This window comes from Struthio camelus, chromosome 5 (assembly GCF_040807025.1).
Source record: "Struthio camelus isolate bStrCam1 chromosome 5, bStrCam1.hap1, whole genome shotgun sequence".
NCBI lineage: Eukaryota > Metazoa > Chordata > Aves > Struthioniformes > Struthionidae > Struthio > Struthio camelus.
The window spans coordinates 24,593,382-24,608,542 of NC_090946.1; the positions used below are offsets into that span (position 1 = coordinate 24,593,382).

The 15,161-nt window shown below is 39.3% G+C and overlaps 1 protein-coding gene across 11 annotated transcripts in view; it reads right to left on the bottom strand.

Moving 5' to 3' along the window:
• GALNT18 (polypeptide N-acetylgalactosaminyltransferase 18) overlaps positions 1-15,161 on the bottom strand; it is a 276,796-nt gene that overhangs the window by 64,140 nt on the left and 197,495 nt on the right. For 9 of the 11 annotated variants that reach the window (XM_068945116.1, XM_068945114.1, XM_068945115.1 and 6 more), the window contains 3 exons: positions 11,695-11,878; positions 10,331-10,528; positions 7,689-7,803 (listed from right to left, as the gene is read on the bottom strand). In XM_068945116.1, coding sequence (XP_068801217.1) covers positions 7,689-7,803; positions 10,331-10,528; positions 11,695-11,878 — 497 coding nt within the window. The remainder of the gene's footprint in view (positions 1-7,688; positions 7,804-10,330; positions 10,529-11,694; positions 11,879-15,161) is intronic. The other 2 variants (XM_068945121.1, XM_068945122.1) reach the window with 1 other exon arrangement.

The window sequence follows — 15,161 nt, forward strand, 5'->3', positions numbered from 1 at the left end:
CAGTACCACTTCACAACAAACAGAGCATGGGCTCTTCATAAACTAATCCACAGAGAATTGCAATGTCAGAGGCTAGAATGCCACCCGCAACGTGCCATGACTTAAAAGTCCAGAAAGGTATTAAACATGAAGCAATCTTATAATAATGCACTAATTAACTCGCAGCTCACCTGAATCCACTGATTTGTATGTTCACATCAACTTAAGCTGATTTACTTCCTTCCTTATCATTGTAAACAACAATTTCCTTTCATAAAACATCAAGATGCTTATATTGCTGTCCGGTTAGTAATATGGGACTACACAGGCATAAACGGTATAAAAAATATCTGTGAGAAATCTCCAAGTTTCTCTTCCTCCTTCCTTGTAGGGTAAAGTGATGCCACAGATCAGCTGGTGCTGTATTGATCATTTGCTTTCCTGTGTGAACTGCTAATAAAATGCTCTCATGCCAGAAAGAGGAAAAACGCCAAAAATGATTAATTGGCAAACTGGTAATGTTGTCTGCATGTATAATTGCATATGTTGTAACTGCAGGACACCTGCTGAGGCATTCATGGGCAGAACACGGAAAAAAAAATTATTCCAGTGGAGGTGAGACACAAAAATAGAACAAACCACAGAAAGCCAGTTTCTGTTGATATCATGAGTGGCATCCATTTGCAGGCATGGCAATTTAGAGGCAATTCCTTCTTTCCTTTTCAAAAGAGGCTGTTTCTTCTGGTGAAATGACAGCCCTGAAAATAAGGGAATTTCAGTTTGTGTCATCCTCGGATGCAGGATGTAGTACACAGTGAGGTATATTCCAAAGCAAACTTAGCTTTAGCAATAATTCTGGCCACACTGAGAAGCCACTATTGGCTACACAGTATGCTAGGCAAGTACTTACATGGTACTGGCAAGGAAATGTTTTTTCTTGGCGAAAATGTGGGCTATGAAAAGCATTGATTACTTCTTATAAGATGATGATTTTGGTCTACCTTTTGAAATTCTTCTTGCACAGTTCAATCTGGAAAGAAATGATCTCCTTCTAATTCACAAAATGGATGAAAACAGACATTTTCGATTTAAAGCTTTAATGTAAAGTTAAAGAGAAACCAGTATCTTAAGAAGCAGTATTTTAAATGTTATCTAAAAATAGCAACTAAGAATATTCGTATTCCTGCATTTCTCAGTTCTCCCCCTTCAGATATCACCAACCCAATACTGTTGGACAGCACCTGTGACCATACTGTAAGGAATTTTTATTTACAGGAAGTCAGGCCCTAGTGGGAAGGGCTGCTGCCTACTTATTAAAATCAATTTAAAAACACAGCTATAAGACCACAGCAAGTAAGAGTGGCTTAAAGTGTAAGATTAGAGGATATCTAGATTCATTTTTCTGAAAGGAATTCAAGGAACGTCCACATGGCTCACTGGAGCGCAGTCAAGAGAGTCCCAGCAGCAAGGACAAAAGGGCCACTGTGCACACATAACGCATCCCACTGGTCTCCCTCTACGCAAACAGATTCAGGCAACAGTTCCATAATACAGGGAAAAAAATCCGATGAAATCTGATGATGAAAAAAATCTCCCAACTTTTTTTCCAGCCCACAGTTGTTTCTGCCTTTTGGCACACCAATGCGTTCAAGTTTCCTAACTCAACAGTTTGTGAGGCAGCATGGCAAATCACAAACTGATCAGCATTAAAAATAATCCTCTGGGATTTAAAAAAAAAAAAAAAAAAAAAAAAGAGTTCAAACATAAAGGTTTATTTCTGAACTGGAGGTTTTCACAGACACAGGGTACGGCACAGCCCTACAAACAGCTACACTGGCAGAGCCAAAGCAGTGGTGCAGTACAAGGGTGAGAACAAGAGCACGGCAAGGAGAAGCAGGAGAAAGGTAAACCTGCATAGCTGTTTAAGCTAATGTGCTGTGAAACTACAGCCTAACTTCCATTGTACATTAGGAAATTTTTCTTAATAAAAACAAACATGTATTTATATGAAATCATGAATATATTACATGTAATTCATGGCCTATATTAAAAACATAGACATAAAAAATTGCTGGAAATTTTTAAGGAACGGGAAAAAAACTCAAAATGTTTTCAAATAATTTTGGAGATTTGGGAACAAACGTAAATATATGCACTTGCTCATGCTTATGAAAAATGCAGACTCTTAAAAGGGCATATTATCATAAAGAGACATCAGGTGAGAAACAATAGGGATACATAAATCCTTTGGACAACAAGTTAAGCATGAGCCAGCAATGGGCCCTGGTGGCCAAGAAGGCCGACGGTATCCTGGGCTGCATTAGGAAAAGCGTTGCCAGCAGGTCGAGGGAGGTGATCCTGCCCCTCTCCTCAGCCCTGGGGAGGCCTCCCCTGGAGTACTGTGTCCAGCTCTGGGCTCCCCAGTACAAGAGAGACATGGCACTCCTGGAGAGAGCCCAGCGGAGGGCTACCAAGATGATTAGAGGGCTGGAGCACCTCTCCTATGAGGAAAGACTGCAAGAGCTGGGCCTGTTCAGCCTGGAGAAGAGAAGACTGAGAGGCGATCTCATCAACGTGTACAAGTATCTGAAGGGGGAGTGTCAAGAGGATGAGGCCAGTCTCTTCTCCGTGGTGCCCAGCAACAGGACAAGAGGCAACGGGCACAAACTGAACCACAGTTCAGTTCCACCTGAACCTGAGAAAAAACTTCTTCACTGCGAGGGTGACAGAGCATTGGAACAGGTTGCCCAGAGAGGTAGTGGAGTCTCCTTCCCTGGAGATATTCAAAACCCGTCTGGATGTGATCCTGGGCAATCTGCTCTAGAGGACCCTGCTTGAGCAGGGAGGTTGGACTAGATGATCTCCAGAGGTCCCTTCCAACCTAAACGATTCTGTGATTCTATGATGGGACATGTAAACCAGCAATAGACTTTTATGCACTTACGCACAAGGAATGGGTTAATTAGATAGCAATCAAGACTTATGGTCCCAGAAGCTGGGGGTTCAAAAAAAAAAAAAAAAAAAAAAAGAGCCTAAGGACCTTCATAAAAAAAAGCAGAAGTCACCTCTGGAATTTAAGGAAAAAAAAAGTATATCAGGGAGATCTGAAGTAGACTTCAGATCTACTTGCTCCACAAAAGAGGGACCCTATCATATGGACACAACCCAATACAGGGAACATAAGGAACATTTTCTGGCCAAACAACTCATTCCTGCTAGCCTCTTCACAAAGTGCCTTTCTCTGCTTGTCTACTAAGAGAGAAAGCAGCAGGATCTGTTTCATTTAAGCTCTATACACAAACACCTACACTAACAAGAAATGAAGCAGATATATTTATTATAGTGCTATTTTACTACAGTTACGATTATTTTCACTATGGCAATACACTGTATAAAAGAAGAGTGCCATATTTAGTCTGATCTATTAATGCAATTTTCCTCCTAGATCAGCTGATGGTTAAGTCTTGATATATGTTTTAGTGGGAGCAAGATCCATTCCTTTTCCACTAAAAAGCTATTGCCCTCTAACAATATTTTCTTGTACCCATTTAACAAAGCCATTATATCCCTGTGAACATGAATTCATCTGCAAGCACAAAGTCTTTGTGATATACATAATTACTCTTAAGTCAAAGCTTGGGCTTAAAAGTCCCTTGACTCTGATGACGACTTAGTCTGGGACCTGAGGCAAATCACTGAATCTTCGTGAGTCAATGCATCCCTAAAAATGGCACAAACAACTTTGTAACAGAGTCTTTGAAAGCTTTATCAAATATTTGTAGGCTACTTTTATACATAAAACGATTGCTGTGGGCTTGCTCTCGATAGAAAAACTTGTGCTGACTTCAGTGGGACCTGGAAAAGGCCTTAATTGCGAAAGGCCTTTAAGAAGCACATCAAAAACCAGACTTGAACCAATCAGGGGTTGACTGCAATGGATTTGCAGGGCCTTGCATAACTAGGAGGACTTCCTTTGCAAGCACAGCCCAGAGCTTGAGCGCCCAAAGGCAGGCGAGAAATCCGAGACTTACATTCACACTTTGTTTCCACTATAAAGCAGTTACCAACACAGTTTTCATTTGGTCTCTTGCCTAGGCAATAGGGTCCCAGTTTGCCCTAAAAATGCAATTTGGTCCCTTAAAAGCATGCCTAAGACCATTCAATTGGGAATTACTGTACATAAACCAAATGGAACCATTATTTATGCTAATATGAATCTAAGATATTGATTCTGGGATGTAGTAACTGAATCTTGCCAAAGCCCAGATGAAGTGACTGAGTTACTCAAAAGGATGCTGTCAGTCTTGCATGAACCAGCCTGACTTTATTTGCTTATGAAGCAAATAAATAGCTTTGCAAGAAAATATCTGGCTTACAGAGAAAATATAGTGTTGCTTCTAAGGTTCAAACTGTATTCATCTCTTGAACTCATGTGTCAGTTACTAGCTCAAGGCAACAGAACCTTATTATAATATCTATTTGATAATGTATGTTTATTATTTTACAAATATTATTACAAAGCCATAAACAAAGGTAAAAACCTGAGAAGCTAAAACAATACTTCAATTTAGAGATTAATAGAGCTGAGAAGAAAAACTAATTCATCAGAATTGAGAGAATAATCCTCCAGTATCCATATGGTTTATCAAAAGTAAACGCTTCAGATACAGTTTCCAATAGCTGGGGTTTTTCTTGTACTCATGTAACACAAATATTTATTTGTGCTGATGATGGAGGTGAGAAAAATAACTCCTATCATTAAGATTCTGGGAAAAGTCTCCACTGCATCTGCCTCTAATTCTTGACCCTACACAGTGAAAACCCCATCAGTTCAGCTGAAAACAAACCATTTCAAGATTTTAGAAGGCACAGCAAGTGGTTTCCTCTTTATAGTGAAAAGAATCCTAAGTAGGTGGGCTTTGCTTCTTCGAAGCATCTCAGCCGGGCAATTAAATCTTTACTATTAAAGCTGCAGCTGCCAACAAAGCACACAGGGAACGAGGCTTTGATTCTGTTGCGTAAGTGCACACCGAGATACTGATTTACCCAGTCCTGTCATCACAAGGTGCTGCAACTAGGAGGCCATATGAGTTTGGCTTGGAGTTCTATATCCTCTGTAACAAAACAATAATATAAGGACACAGGACTTTCTTCTACTTGTTGAAGATAAACAGGTAGCTATTATTTCTGTAGTTGAATGTAACCTCTCTTGTTACCGGAACTGTTTGTTCTTACAGGTTTATGCATAAAATCTCCAGATAAAGGAATAAGAATCGACTTTCAGTGCCTAAATGCCATAAAGAGGGGCAAAAGGCTGTGTACCGTAAAGAAGGGGAACAGGCTGTGTGAATTTTACTGACAAACTTAAGCCATGAAAAACATCCAAGAAATTTGACTACATATCAATCTCATCATATTACAGAATGTGATACACAACGTCTATTTCTTGAATAGCCTGAATACCAGGCCAGACGGGGTACACTTGGTGTCTGCTTCTCCATCACCACATGATAATGCATATTACACAGCAGAACACTAGCTCAAGCTAGATGCTTCTTAAAAAGGAAGATGGTGATGAAAGAGGAAGCATGAGCAATCTGTAGTCATGGACTGGAGATCATAATTTTAAAATGGAAACATTGTTTACTGTACTGATACTGTAATTATAAAATGTAAATTGATGCAGCTTTTGTAGAACAATTACTGCCTTTACTAAGTGATTCATTGCAGGCCCTACAGTTGAAAGCAACACAGGAAGTCTAGATGACTCTTCAGTGCTGCAGAGACAAGAAAATGTAGTTTACCAGCAGAGACAGACCATCTGGCCTGAAATCACTTTCTGACCATGTTTTTTTTTTAGCACCTCCCAATCTAAAGAAAATCAAAGGCAGCCCTTGGGAGCAGTGCCATAAACAACTGTTTAGGATATAACCAAATCACGTGGCTGCCCACAATACTGTGGCAGCCCACTTTGTGCAGCCTCCTGTATTGTGCCAAGGGCAGTGCATGGCCACAGGTCTGAGCCAGAAGCAGGAGGCTGAGGAAAGTGGCCTGCTGGTGAAGCTTAACAACTGTAGAAATAACACTCAGCTTCCCAGAAGCTCTAATGTTGCGTTGTACACTTACATTCATCCTGCTATTATCTGGACTACGCTGAGAATTGCGAGAAGAGCTGGTAATAAATCGCTGAAAAATCTGTTCATTACAGCTCAGTAATTTGTTTTGATATAGCCAGGAACACAGATCCAAGTCAGGCTAAAGACAGATGAGGCAGCATACATTATGCTACCTTGCACACCACAGTCTGTTACAGATGAAAGTATTTTATATAGGTCAGGCATTGCTTCCTTGGAGACAGAAGAAAGCCGTAAGGAAATCAGAGCAGTGTTAGGCCTTATTCCTGTGATCCAGTGTATTCCAAAGTTTCAATTATGCAGAGATTTGTGTCTCTCTAGTCGTGTCCATCAAAGTACTCTTCACAATCAACTTCTGTAAAGCTAAGTACAGTGGACTGGATAGGGTGTATGTCACGATGGAGAACTAGGTAAAACTCTTTGCCCTCACATGGAAACAACAGTTTTGCCAGATAGAAAAAAGAAAAGGAAAATTAGTGACACTAATTTTCAACTCATCACGACACTGAGCTGCAAAAAGCAGTTTTCAGGGAGAGAATAAGGCTCCCTAGCCCTCGCAGTGAAGAGAATGGTGTTCCTAAAAGAAGCAGTCCTGCATTTCTCTCTCCCTTTCTTTCCAACTGTGCTCTAATGTAACTGAGAGGGGACCTTCCCTTCACTCTTGCTGCAGTAACATTTTATCTCTAACAGGTGTGAAGAAAATTTTAGAAAGCCAGAAGCAGAAAATGAGTACTTTCTGGTTATATCTCACAGTCTCAGCAGACACTTCTGTATTTTTTAAAGAAAATCTTTTTTTTTTTTTTTTGTTCTTACCATTATATAACTCTATGTTTTCATTCTGGCAACCAAAAAGCACGAAATACAAGCTTCCACTAATATTTCAATAACAGAGTTTGGGATTTAATTTTATTACACGAATCATACCATTTTTTGTTACCCCCTATCTGTCTCGGACCTGTATCAAAAAACTGGAAGATTCTCAAAGGAAACAGTACAGTATTTTCAGGATGGTAGCTAGTTGTGAAGGAAGACAGACACACACAAGGCACACAAAATATTGCACACACTAAACAGATGAACAGTATATGATGGAAGAAGAATTTATGCAGCTTCAGTACTCTATGAATATCTTAAATCCCCTAGAAGAGGCAGAGAGAAGGCAGCATAAATGCCTTTATATTTCAGCTAGCTCCATAGTGATTTTCCTAATTTAAATAAATAAACGAATGTAAAAAGGTTTTTCCCATTGCAGCAATGAGAAATTATCCTCCTTACTGAGCCTGGGATCATAGGTAAGTAAGGAGTCTCTGCAGAATTCTAGCACTGTTAGTCGAATGAAAGAACAATACCAAATTCCGTATTTCTATGCTGTTCCCAGATAAGTTCTTTAAAAAGATATGGGAGTTTCTGCTCTTTTTTGCTTCTCTGCTCCAATACAACAGTCTATCCTACCACACAAAGCTACGCATCTCCTTTGCATGCCATCTTCCGTTCATTTCTGACCCCCCTCCCCAATAACAAGAGTCAAGCTGCATTTTAAGAGCAAGCTGTCAGCAGTTGGTTAACATTTCTTACCCTGATTCCGAGCTCCACATTTTCTCCTCCGTATACTTCCATGCCCTCATCTAGTAAGCCAATCTCTTGGAAATACTCTCTATCTACTATGAAGCATCCAATCAAGGCAGGACTTCTGGAAGAATAAAACAGCAGTGGACAAAATTAGGAGATAGAATAGGGACAATTTTGTTACTCAGAAATAGATTATGTTTATCAACGCTGGGCCAAATGGTGTGCCAAGACAGATTCTTAGGGAAATGTTTTTGAAACAGATTTATCTAGCTTTGTCTTCGTCTAATGTTCTTGACTCTAAGGTCAAATAGGCACCACTGAATAAAAAACAGACTCAAAATGATTGGACACACACACTTACCAGAACAGGCAGGTTTAGGCACTAACAATACTAGGTCTGAGAGTCACTCTCAGCTTTGTTTCTGAGGCACCAGCCATTGTGGCCAAAAGGTGGAGTTGTCTCTGTCTCTGCTAAATCCTCAGGCTTCTTGTCTATGGTGATTATTAAGGATACTCAATGGTGCATGGTTTTGCGTGCTTAGCCTGAAGCTACGTCCATCTCCAGATAAGAAAACATTATTCTTGAACAGGGACTTTCAGGTCAGCTTTTCCAATATAGTATCAAGCAATGCCTTCTGTTACAAGCATATTGTAAACATGAACGCTAGTCTGTTTCCCTGGGCCAAATTTGAACGAGGCGCATACCATTACTGAATCAGTAAGCTCTGTTTTGGTCCTGACCTGAATTATCCAACTTTTACTACTGCAGAGCCAATCTTAAGAAGGTAAGAATTCAGCCACAGAGAGTATAATCTTGCCTTTATGAGATGCAGTGGAGGAGAATACAGAATAATTTGGCCTTTTCATTTTTTTTCCTACTTTATAACGCACAATGGCAAACAAGAAAAATTACTATGCTAGCATTAGGAGCTCTGGGAGCAACAGGATATTAATTAACAACAATAAAAGGGAAATCACCCTGCATTTCCTGGGAACATTCAAGATGCAATAAATGTAGACATCTGCTTCAAAAGAGATTATAGGGCACCTTAATCACAAACTGTAGAATTCTGCAGAAATATATAAATGTACGTGTTTAACTTGAAGTGCTATAGTACTCACTTCAAAACAATGAAAGACTCTTTCTGATGTATTTAATAATAAAGAAAATATCATATACCTTATGTCATTTCAAAAATAATGTTCCATTTACCAGAAAGTACTGTTGCTTTTGGTGGTTTTTCAGAATGCCTGTTTCCCTTTGTTACAGTTCTGGAGGCATATTGGAGGCATCAATCAATACACGTGGCTTTTCTTTTTTTTCTCTCTCCCTCTTTCTCTCTCTCTTTTTTTTTTTTTTAATTACACAGTACACACATACAGTGTATCTGAAAGAATAAAAGGCTCCAGGGAAAGGGCTAGGGTACAAATTTACACATCCAATATTCTTAAAGGACATTTACTCCACAATCTTCATATAAGCACAGTGTTTTTGGGTAAATGGAATAGTAGATTTTCTCTTTATTCTGAGTTTAAATACATTTAGTTTTAAAAGTCACTAAAACCATAATTAATATAGAAGGTTTGCTTCTCAAGGACTTGGCAGAATATTTCAAAGCATTTTCATAATGTTAACGGGTGCTCATTAAAACTGTGGAATGCTTCCCATGCTGTGGAAACTGCCATCCCTTTTTACGTATGTCTGTGCAAATCGGCGAATTTTTATCTCCCATTTTCCAGTTCTGAGTCCCGTTCTGATGGCCAGCATGTGGGTCAGTGCAGTCCCAAGACAAGAGTCTCAGCTGACAACTCCCCCAAAGAGCTATCAGCCTGAAAAGACAGAACTAGTAGATCTTGCACTGACTGCATGGAAACAAGTAACTGATTGCTACTGACGATCTCCTCATGCCACCACTGCAATCTAAAGTTGTGCTTTGCAGAACTTCTGCTGGTGAGAGCAGTCTTCACACTTTCTGCAGAGAGCGAGAGGACAGGTACCAGTGACCTCCTTGGTATGGATTCACAGACAGAGGAGAGGACTGGAACTTCCATCAGAGCTGCTGAGAGGACTCAGAAGCACCTTTTCTCCTTCCAGAGACAGGAGTATTGTTCTGTACCAGCCTAACAATACTCCAGTCGTGATAAAAAAACACAGAGCTAGATTGTACCAAAGCTAGGATTTAATACAGTCACTGCTCACACACGATTGCTGGACCAGTATTAACTCCTATGCTATATCACAGCTGTAAAGCTATGCGACACTACTGTAAACATAACTGATCTGACAGTTGTACCCTTTATATAATACATTTGTAAACAAAATTCTCTTTCTGGCCCATTACCACTAAATTAGCATACAAAACATTTGGAGAAAGCAGTATTTTTGAGCACGCATGTCTGCTCTTTCATTTTGGTGTGTGCTTTGCACCATGCTAATAACAATGAAGCATATTAGAAGACCTACTAAAAACAAAGGTACTCCTGATGACTGTATAGAGGCCAAGGATAAAAGCTGAAGAGGACAGTTCAAGAACATTTATTCTACTTTGACACTACAGTCGATAAAACCTATTACATAACTGAGACCACTCATCATCTAGATGAGTACTTCCTGTGATACCCTAATCTGGGTCACAGTTGCATGTTACCTTATTGGAGCAGTTGCATTCTCCAGTTTCCACCATGATTTAGGAGGGTTCAGATATCGGCACCACAGCTCCCAGTCAAACCCCTGTGCAGAGAGGGGATATTCCTCTATTTCAAAATTATCATACTTAATGTTATCAAATGATGGAGATATGACCCTTTTTCTGTTTTCCTTTATCCTAGTGAGCACCGGTTCAGCCCTAAAAATGGAAAAAATGTTGAGACTATGTCAGCAGGAGCACAGCACTGATGGAAATAGCCCATGCTATGTATTTGGGAAAGGGCAAAGTCTGTAGCTATTACTCATTCAGAGCTCCCTTTGCTTTACAATGGAGCTTTGACAGAGCAGAACCTGCCCCAAAAGAACAGGCTGCAATATTTAATCTAGGATGCCCTACTGATATCCTTGATGTGTGCTGGAGAATAGAAGAAATGACTGCCTGCATATCGCAGAGCATTTATAACCTTGCCAGCAAATAACGGTAACTTCAGGCTCTCAATATCATCAGGGACAGCAAGATCAAAGTTAATAATAGATCTGTCCTAGGGACAAAAGCTCCTGCCTTAAGCTCCTGCCTTTTTTACTATCTTTTTTTTTTTTTTTTTTTTTTTAAACTGAAGAAGCAACCGAGATACCAAACCCAAATTGAACAAGTTAAAATACATGTTTTTAACTATGCAGTACTTGGAAACACACTAGTAACCTCGGTGACAAAATGACTTTTTTTTTTATTTATGATTTCTGAGGAGTACAGATACAGAAAATAGAACTCTTCTCTGTGCTTTTACGGCATTTATTAGGAGTATAGGCTATGTGGAAGCATAAGCACTTACACAAATACGAAGACTGTTCTATATTTCTGGAGACCAACTTCCAGTATTGCCCTGAGATTTGAAGAGAACTCAAGAAACTCAACGCAACAAGTCCTGAATCATCATAAAATAAGTGTGCTGCCCCCTACTTGCAAACCGATCTGTAACTAGCCTACCCTACTTAGCTTCTTCCTGTCAAAATTATCATTTACTGTTTACTTTAAATGAAATAGAAACAGTAATGAACAAGAGATGTAGATATTTCAGATCTATTTTAAGAAGAAACAGTAGGTCACTTACATGCTGTTTTCCAAAACAGCTTAAATACACTGTAATTACACCAGCAGACAGTAACTGACACCAGAAAAATGGATCTAGATTATGTTGCACAGCACAAATACAATTTTCATAACCATCTCCATCTTCGAATCTTCATTAAAAAGATTAGAATGTTATTTCACCCCCATACATGCAAGATAAATGCCATTCAGTAATTCATGAACGGTGCTCGGAAAAGGTCCATTGATCAGGGGAATTACAAGGAGACACATACCATCCCACATTGAATTCCACATGGGCATCAAAGAGAGCAACTACTGGTGCTGTGGCAACTCTCCATCCACTAACGCGAGATCGGATGAGCCCTTCTTGTTTGCTGTGTCGAACAACCTTGATGAACCCTGGCTTCTGGGCATTCACTTCATCAATATACTTCTTTAGTTTCTCCTTGAGTTCTTCTATGCAAAGGAAAGAATTACACGTTAACAAGAAGTATCAGCTCATCAAGATGTAAAAAGCTGCTCTTACAGCAAAACAGGAGTAGTCACATACGGAAATATTCTGTGTCAATTTAATTAGTAAGAATTCTCAAAAAGTCATGTCCGAGAGAAACAAAAGGTTTCTCTTGGAGGGGGCCATAAATTATATAACAACAAATAAATTCCATGTGTAACTACTTGGCCTGCATGACTTCCACCAGAATCCCATCACTGTTCAACATTACCATGCCATAAAATAAAGCACTCTCTCATCAAGTATCATATCAAGGGCTATATTAACCAGTTATTTACAAATGTGAATGTTATGTTACTCTATTAACAAAAAAGATAACAATCTTATATTTCCAGAAGAACATTCCAGTGTTATCCATAAACTTTCTTTACCAATATTTCAAGAAGAGAAACAAAAGAATTACTTATGCTTTTCCCATGTTTTTTTCTAAACTTTGACAACTCCTTCCTATATATAATAAAAAGTTCCATGACTTTTGCTCTCTTTTCACTGGAGGAGAATCATTCCTAATTAAAAAATAAACTTTTAAATCGACAATTATTTCATCTCTGGCTTAAACATCACTGCATGAGAAAATGCAGTAGGTAGAACTGAAGTATGCAAACTAACAGTTGACTATTATTCTTTATCAGCGTCGCTCTGTTCAGTTTACGTTACGGTAGCACTCAGAATTCCCTTGGAGTGATTAGGTTCCTTTTTTCCTAGGCTCTCCACAAATCCAGAAATCTCTTTGCTGTGAGGCAGAATAACGCTCTTGTGGTTACGATGCTAAACTAGAAATCATCAAATCTGCATTAAAAGCTCAATGCTACCTAGCCCTTTCTGTGAAACCTTGAGTAAGCCACTTAACTTCTCCATAAATCACAGAATCACAGAATGGTTTAGGTTGGAAGGGACCTCTGGAGATCATCTAGTCCAACCTCCCTGCTCAAGCAGGGTCCTCTAGAGCATATTTCCCACGGTCACATCCAGACGGGCTTTGAATATCTCCAGCGAAGGAGACTCCACTACCTCTCTGGGCAATCTGTTCCAGTGCTCAATTCCCCATCTGAGAGATGTGAACACAGCACTCATTATTTTTCAGTCTATTTAGATTTTAAGGCCTAGAAAATATTAGTTTTCTTTTCCTCTGCGTTTGTACAGTGCCTAGGGCACTGAGGTACTGAACTGAGGGGGAGGTCGCGTCAGATAGCTGATGGCACCAGAGCCAGGGAAGAGGAAAGAGCAGGACCATGCAGTCAGCGGCGGGGAGAGAGTACAAAAACTTCTGTCGCGTTGGTTGGCCTAAGCAGTTAGTCCATGTTTGGGGACTTTCCATAGGTTCCTGTTAAAGTATTAGTTGATCATACAAGTCAAGCAACCTTGCAGATTCACAATGCAGGTGCACAAATCATTTCCCTTCCGAACCTATGAAAGAGGCTTCTTATTCAGACATCTGTGTCTGCTTCCCAGTCTGTTCTGTTCCTCCATGCCTTGGCTATGCCATTTGCCACTTCTCTAGTTTTCTTCACTTGCTACTTTTGGCTCCTATCAATACACACACACACACACGCACAAATAAATACTTTCATCAAATAAGATGGTCAAGTCATTGTTTTTTTAATTTGTTCTAGAGAAAAAAATCTTTCAGTTTTTGCTCAGGCTTTCAATACTAAACTATCCTTTCGGCAGTAGCTTCTACTTTTTGGCTACCATAAAACAAAGGAACATTTAATTAAACAGTTGCTCCTTCTATTAGCCCAAGTCTGCAAGGTGTCTTAGCACTCCCATAAACTTCAGGATGTCTGTGATATTTCATAAATCAAAGACAAATTTGCTGGCAGCCATTAAGGAACAGCCTAAAGTAGCAACAGCAATATTAACAATTGCTCCTGTCAGTTTCTTATTTTCGGTTCTATTACATTTTTATCAAAACAATCAGGGCCTTTCCCTACGTTATGGCTTCTAACATTTACTCTTTATGACAGTCTTATTTCATTAATTTTTTATTTGGATTACACATATGATATACGTATTGACTGTTTTCGGAGAACGTCACATCCTCTCATCATTAAACCTGCTTGGCGTTCTCCTGTTAATTTGTCTATTTAAATCGATTCTCAGAGCAGCTGAAAACACAATCCCAGGACAAAGCCAACAGAAGGCAAGATTTCACATAACATCTCTGTGTATCAGTGACTTAGCGCTCTGCATATATTGGGTATAACACGCCTCATCAATAGGTGTACAACTGTAAACTTTCTGATCACTCTGGGAACCCAAATCTATGCCGTATGTTGTTCAAATAAACTCAATAGCTGGATTCCTTTGGAGAACAAGAGGAAGGTCTGATGAGTCTAATTAATTTAAGGATATTAAAATAAAAAAGTTTTTTCTAAACATAACCAAGGAGACATGACTCTTCTATTGTTATAGCTGGCATTAGCTGTGCAATTTGCCCCTCGCTTCCAGCAAGGAGGAGATTTTTGCAGCGAGTCTGGGTAGCTTCTCCACACAGCAAGCTAGCCACTCTGAGACTGGTCATCTCAAACAGATTTGGGTAACATTCACAGTAGAATGGTTCATGCAATACAAAATTAAAAGCAAACACACTTTATTAGCCATATTAAATGTTCACCCCTGGCAAGGAGGTGGATGTGTCTGCTCCTATACTGACAAACAGGAGCAGAGATGCTTCACAAGGGGTACTCTAACTTGAAGACTGCTCCAACCTATATGATTTAATGGGTCTACTTCTCTGCGGATATGGAAGAAAAGACAACATGATCACATACAAAGATCCTTTAGATTCATCCCTTTTTGTAGTGGCTCCCAGATAGCCACTGACAATGACTTTCTTGCAGCTGGTTCCACTGGCAATGCAGGGCTGCACATGCCACATACCTTTGCATAAATGAACTCTGGGCATGGAAGCAAGAGAATAACAAATAAAAATGCTGACACTTACATTTTTTTGTGAAGAACAGGAAATTAAAGTGAAATAATCTACAATGCATGTCTGCCATTGTGCTCAAACTGCAGCCATATTTTAGGAATATACTTAATATATTCCTAGATTTTTTTAGGCTATAATACTTACATCATTAAAAAATTTTTATCTATGACTGTATCTTCTTGAATAAGCAATATGAGGCATTAACACTATTTTAAACACTATTCCACTTTATATTAGATTTGCTGCACATTGATCAGTCTTTTCCTTTATAAAGCCAAAAATCATATTCGGGT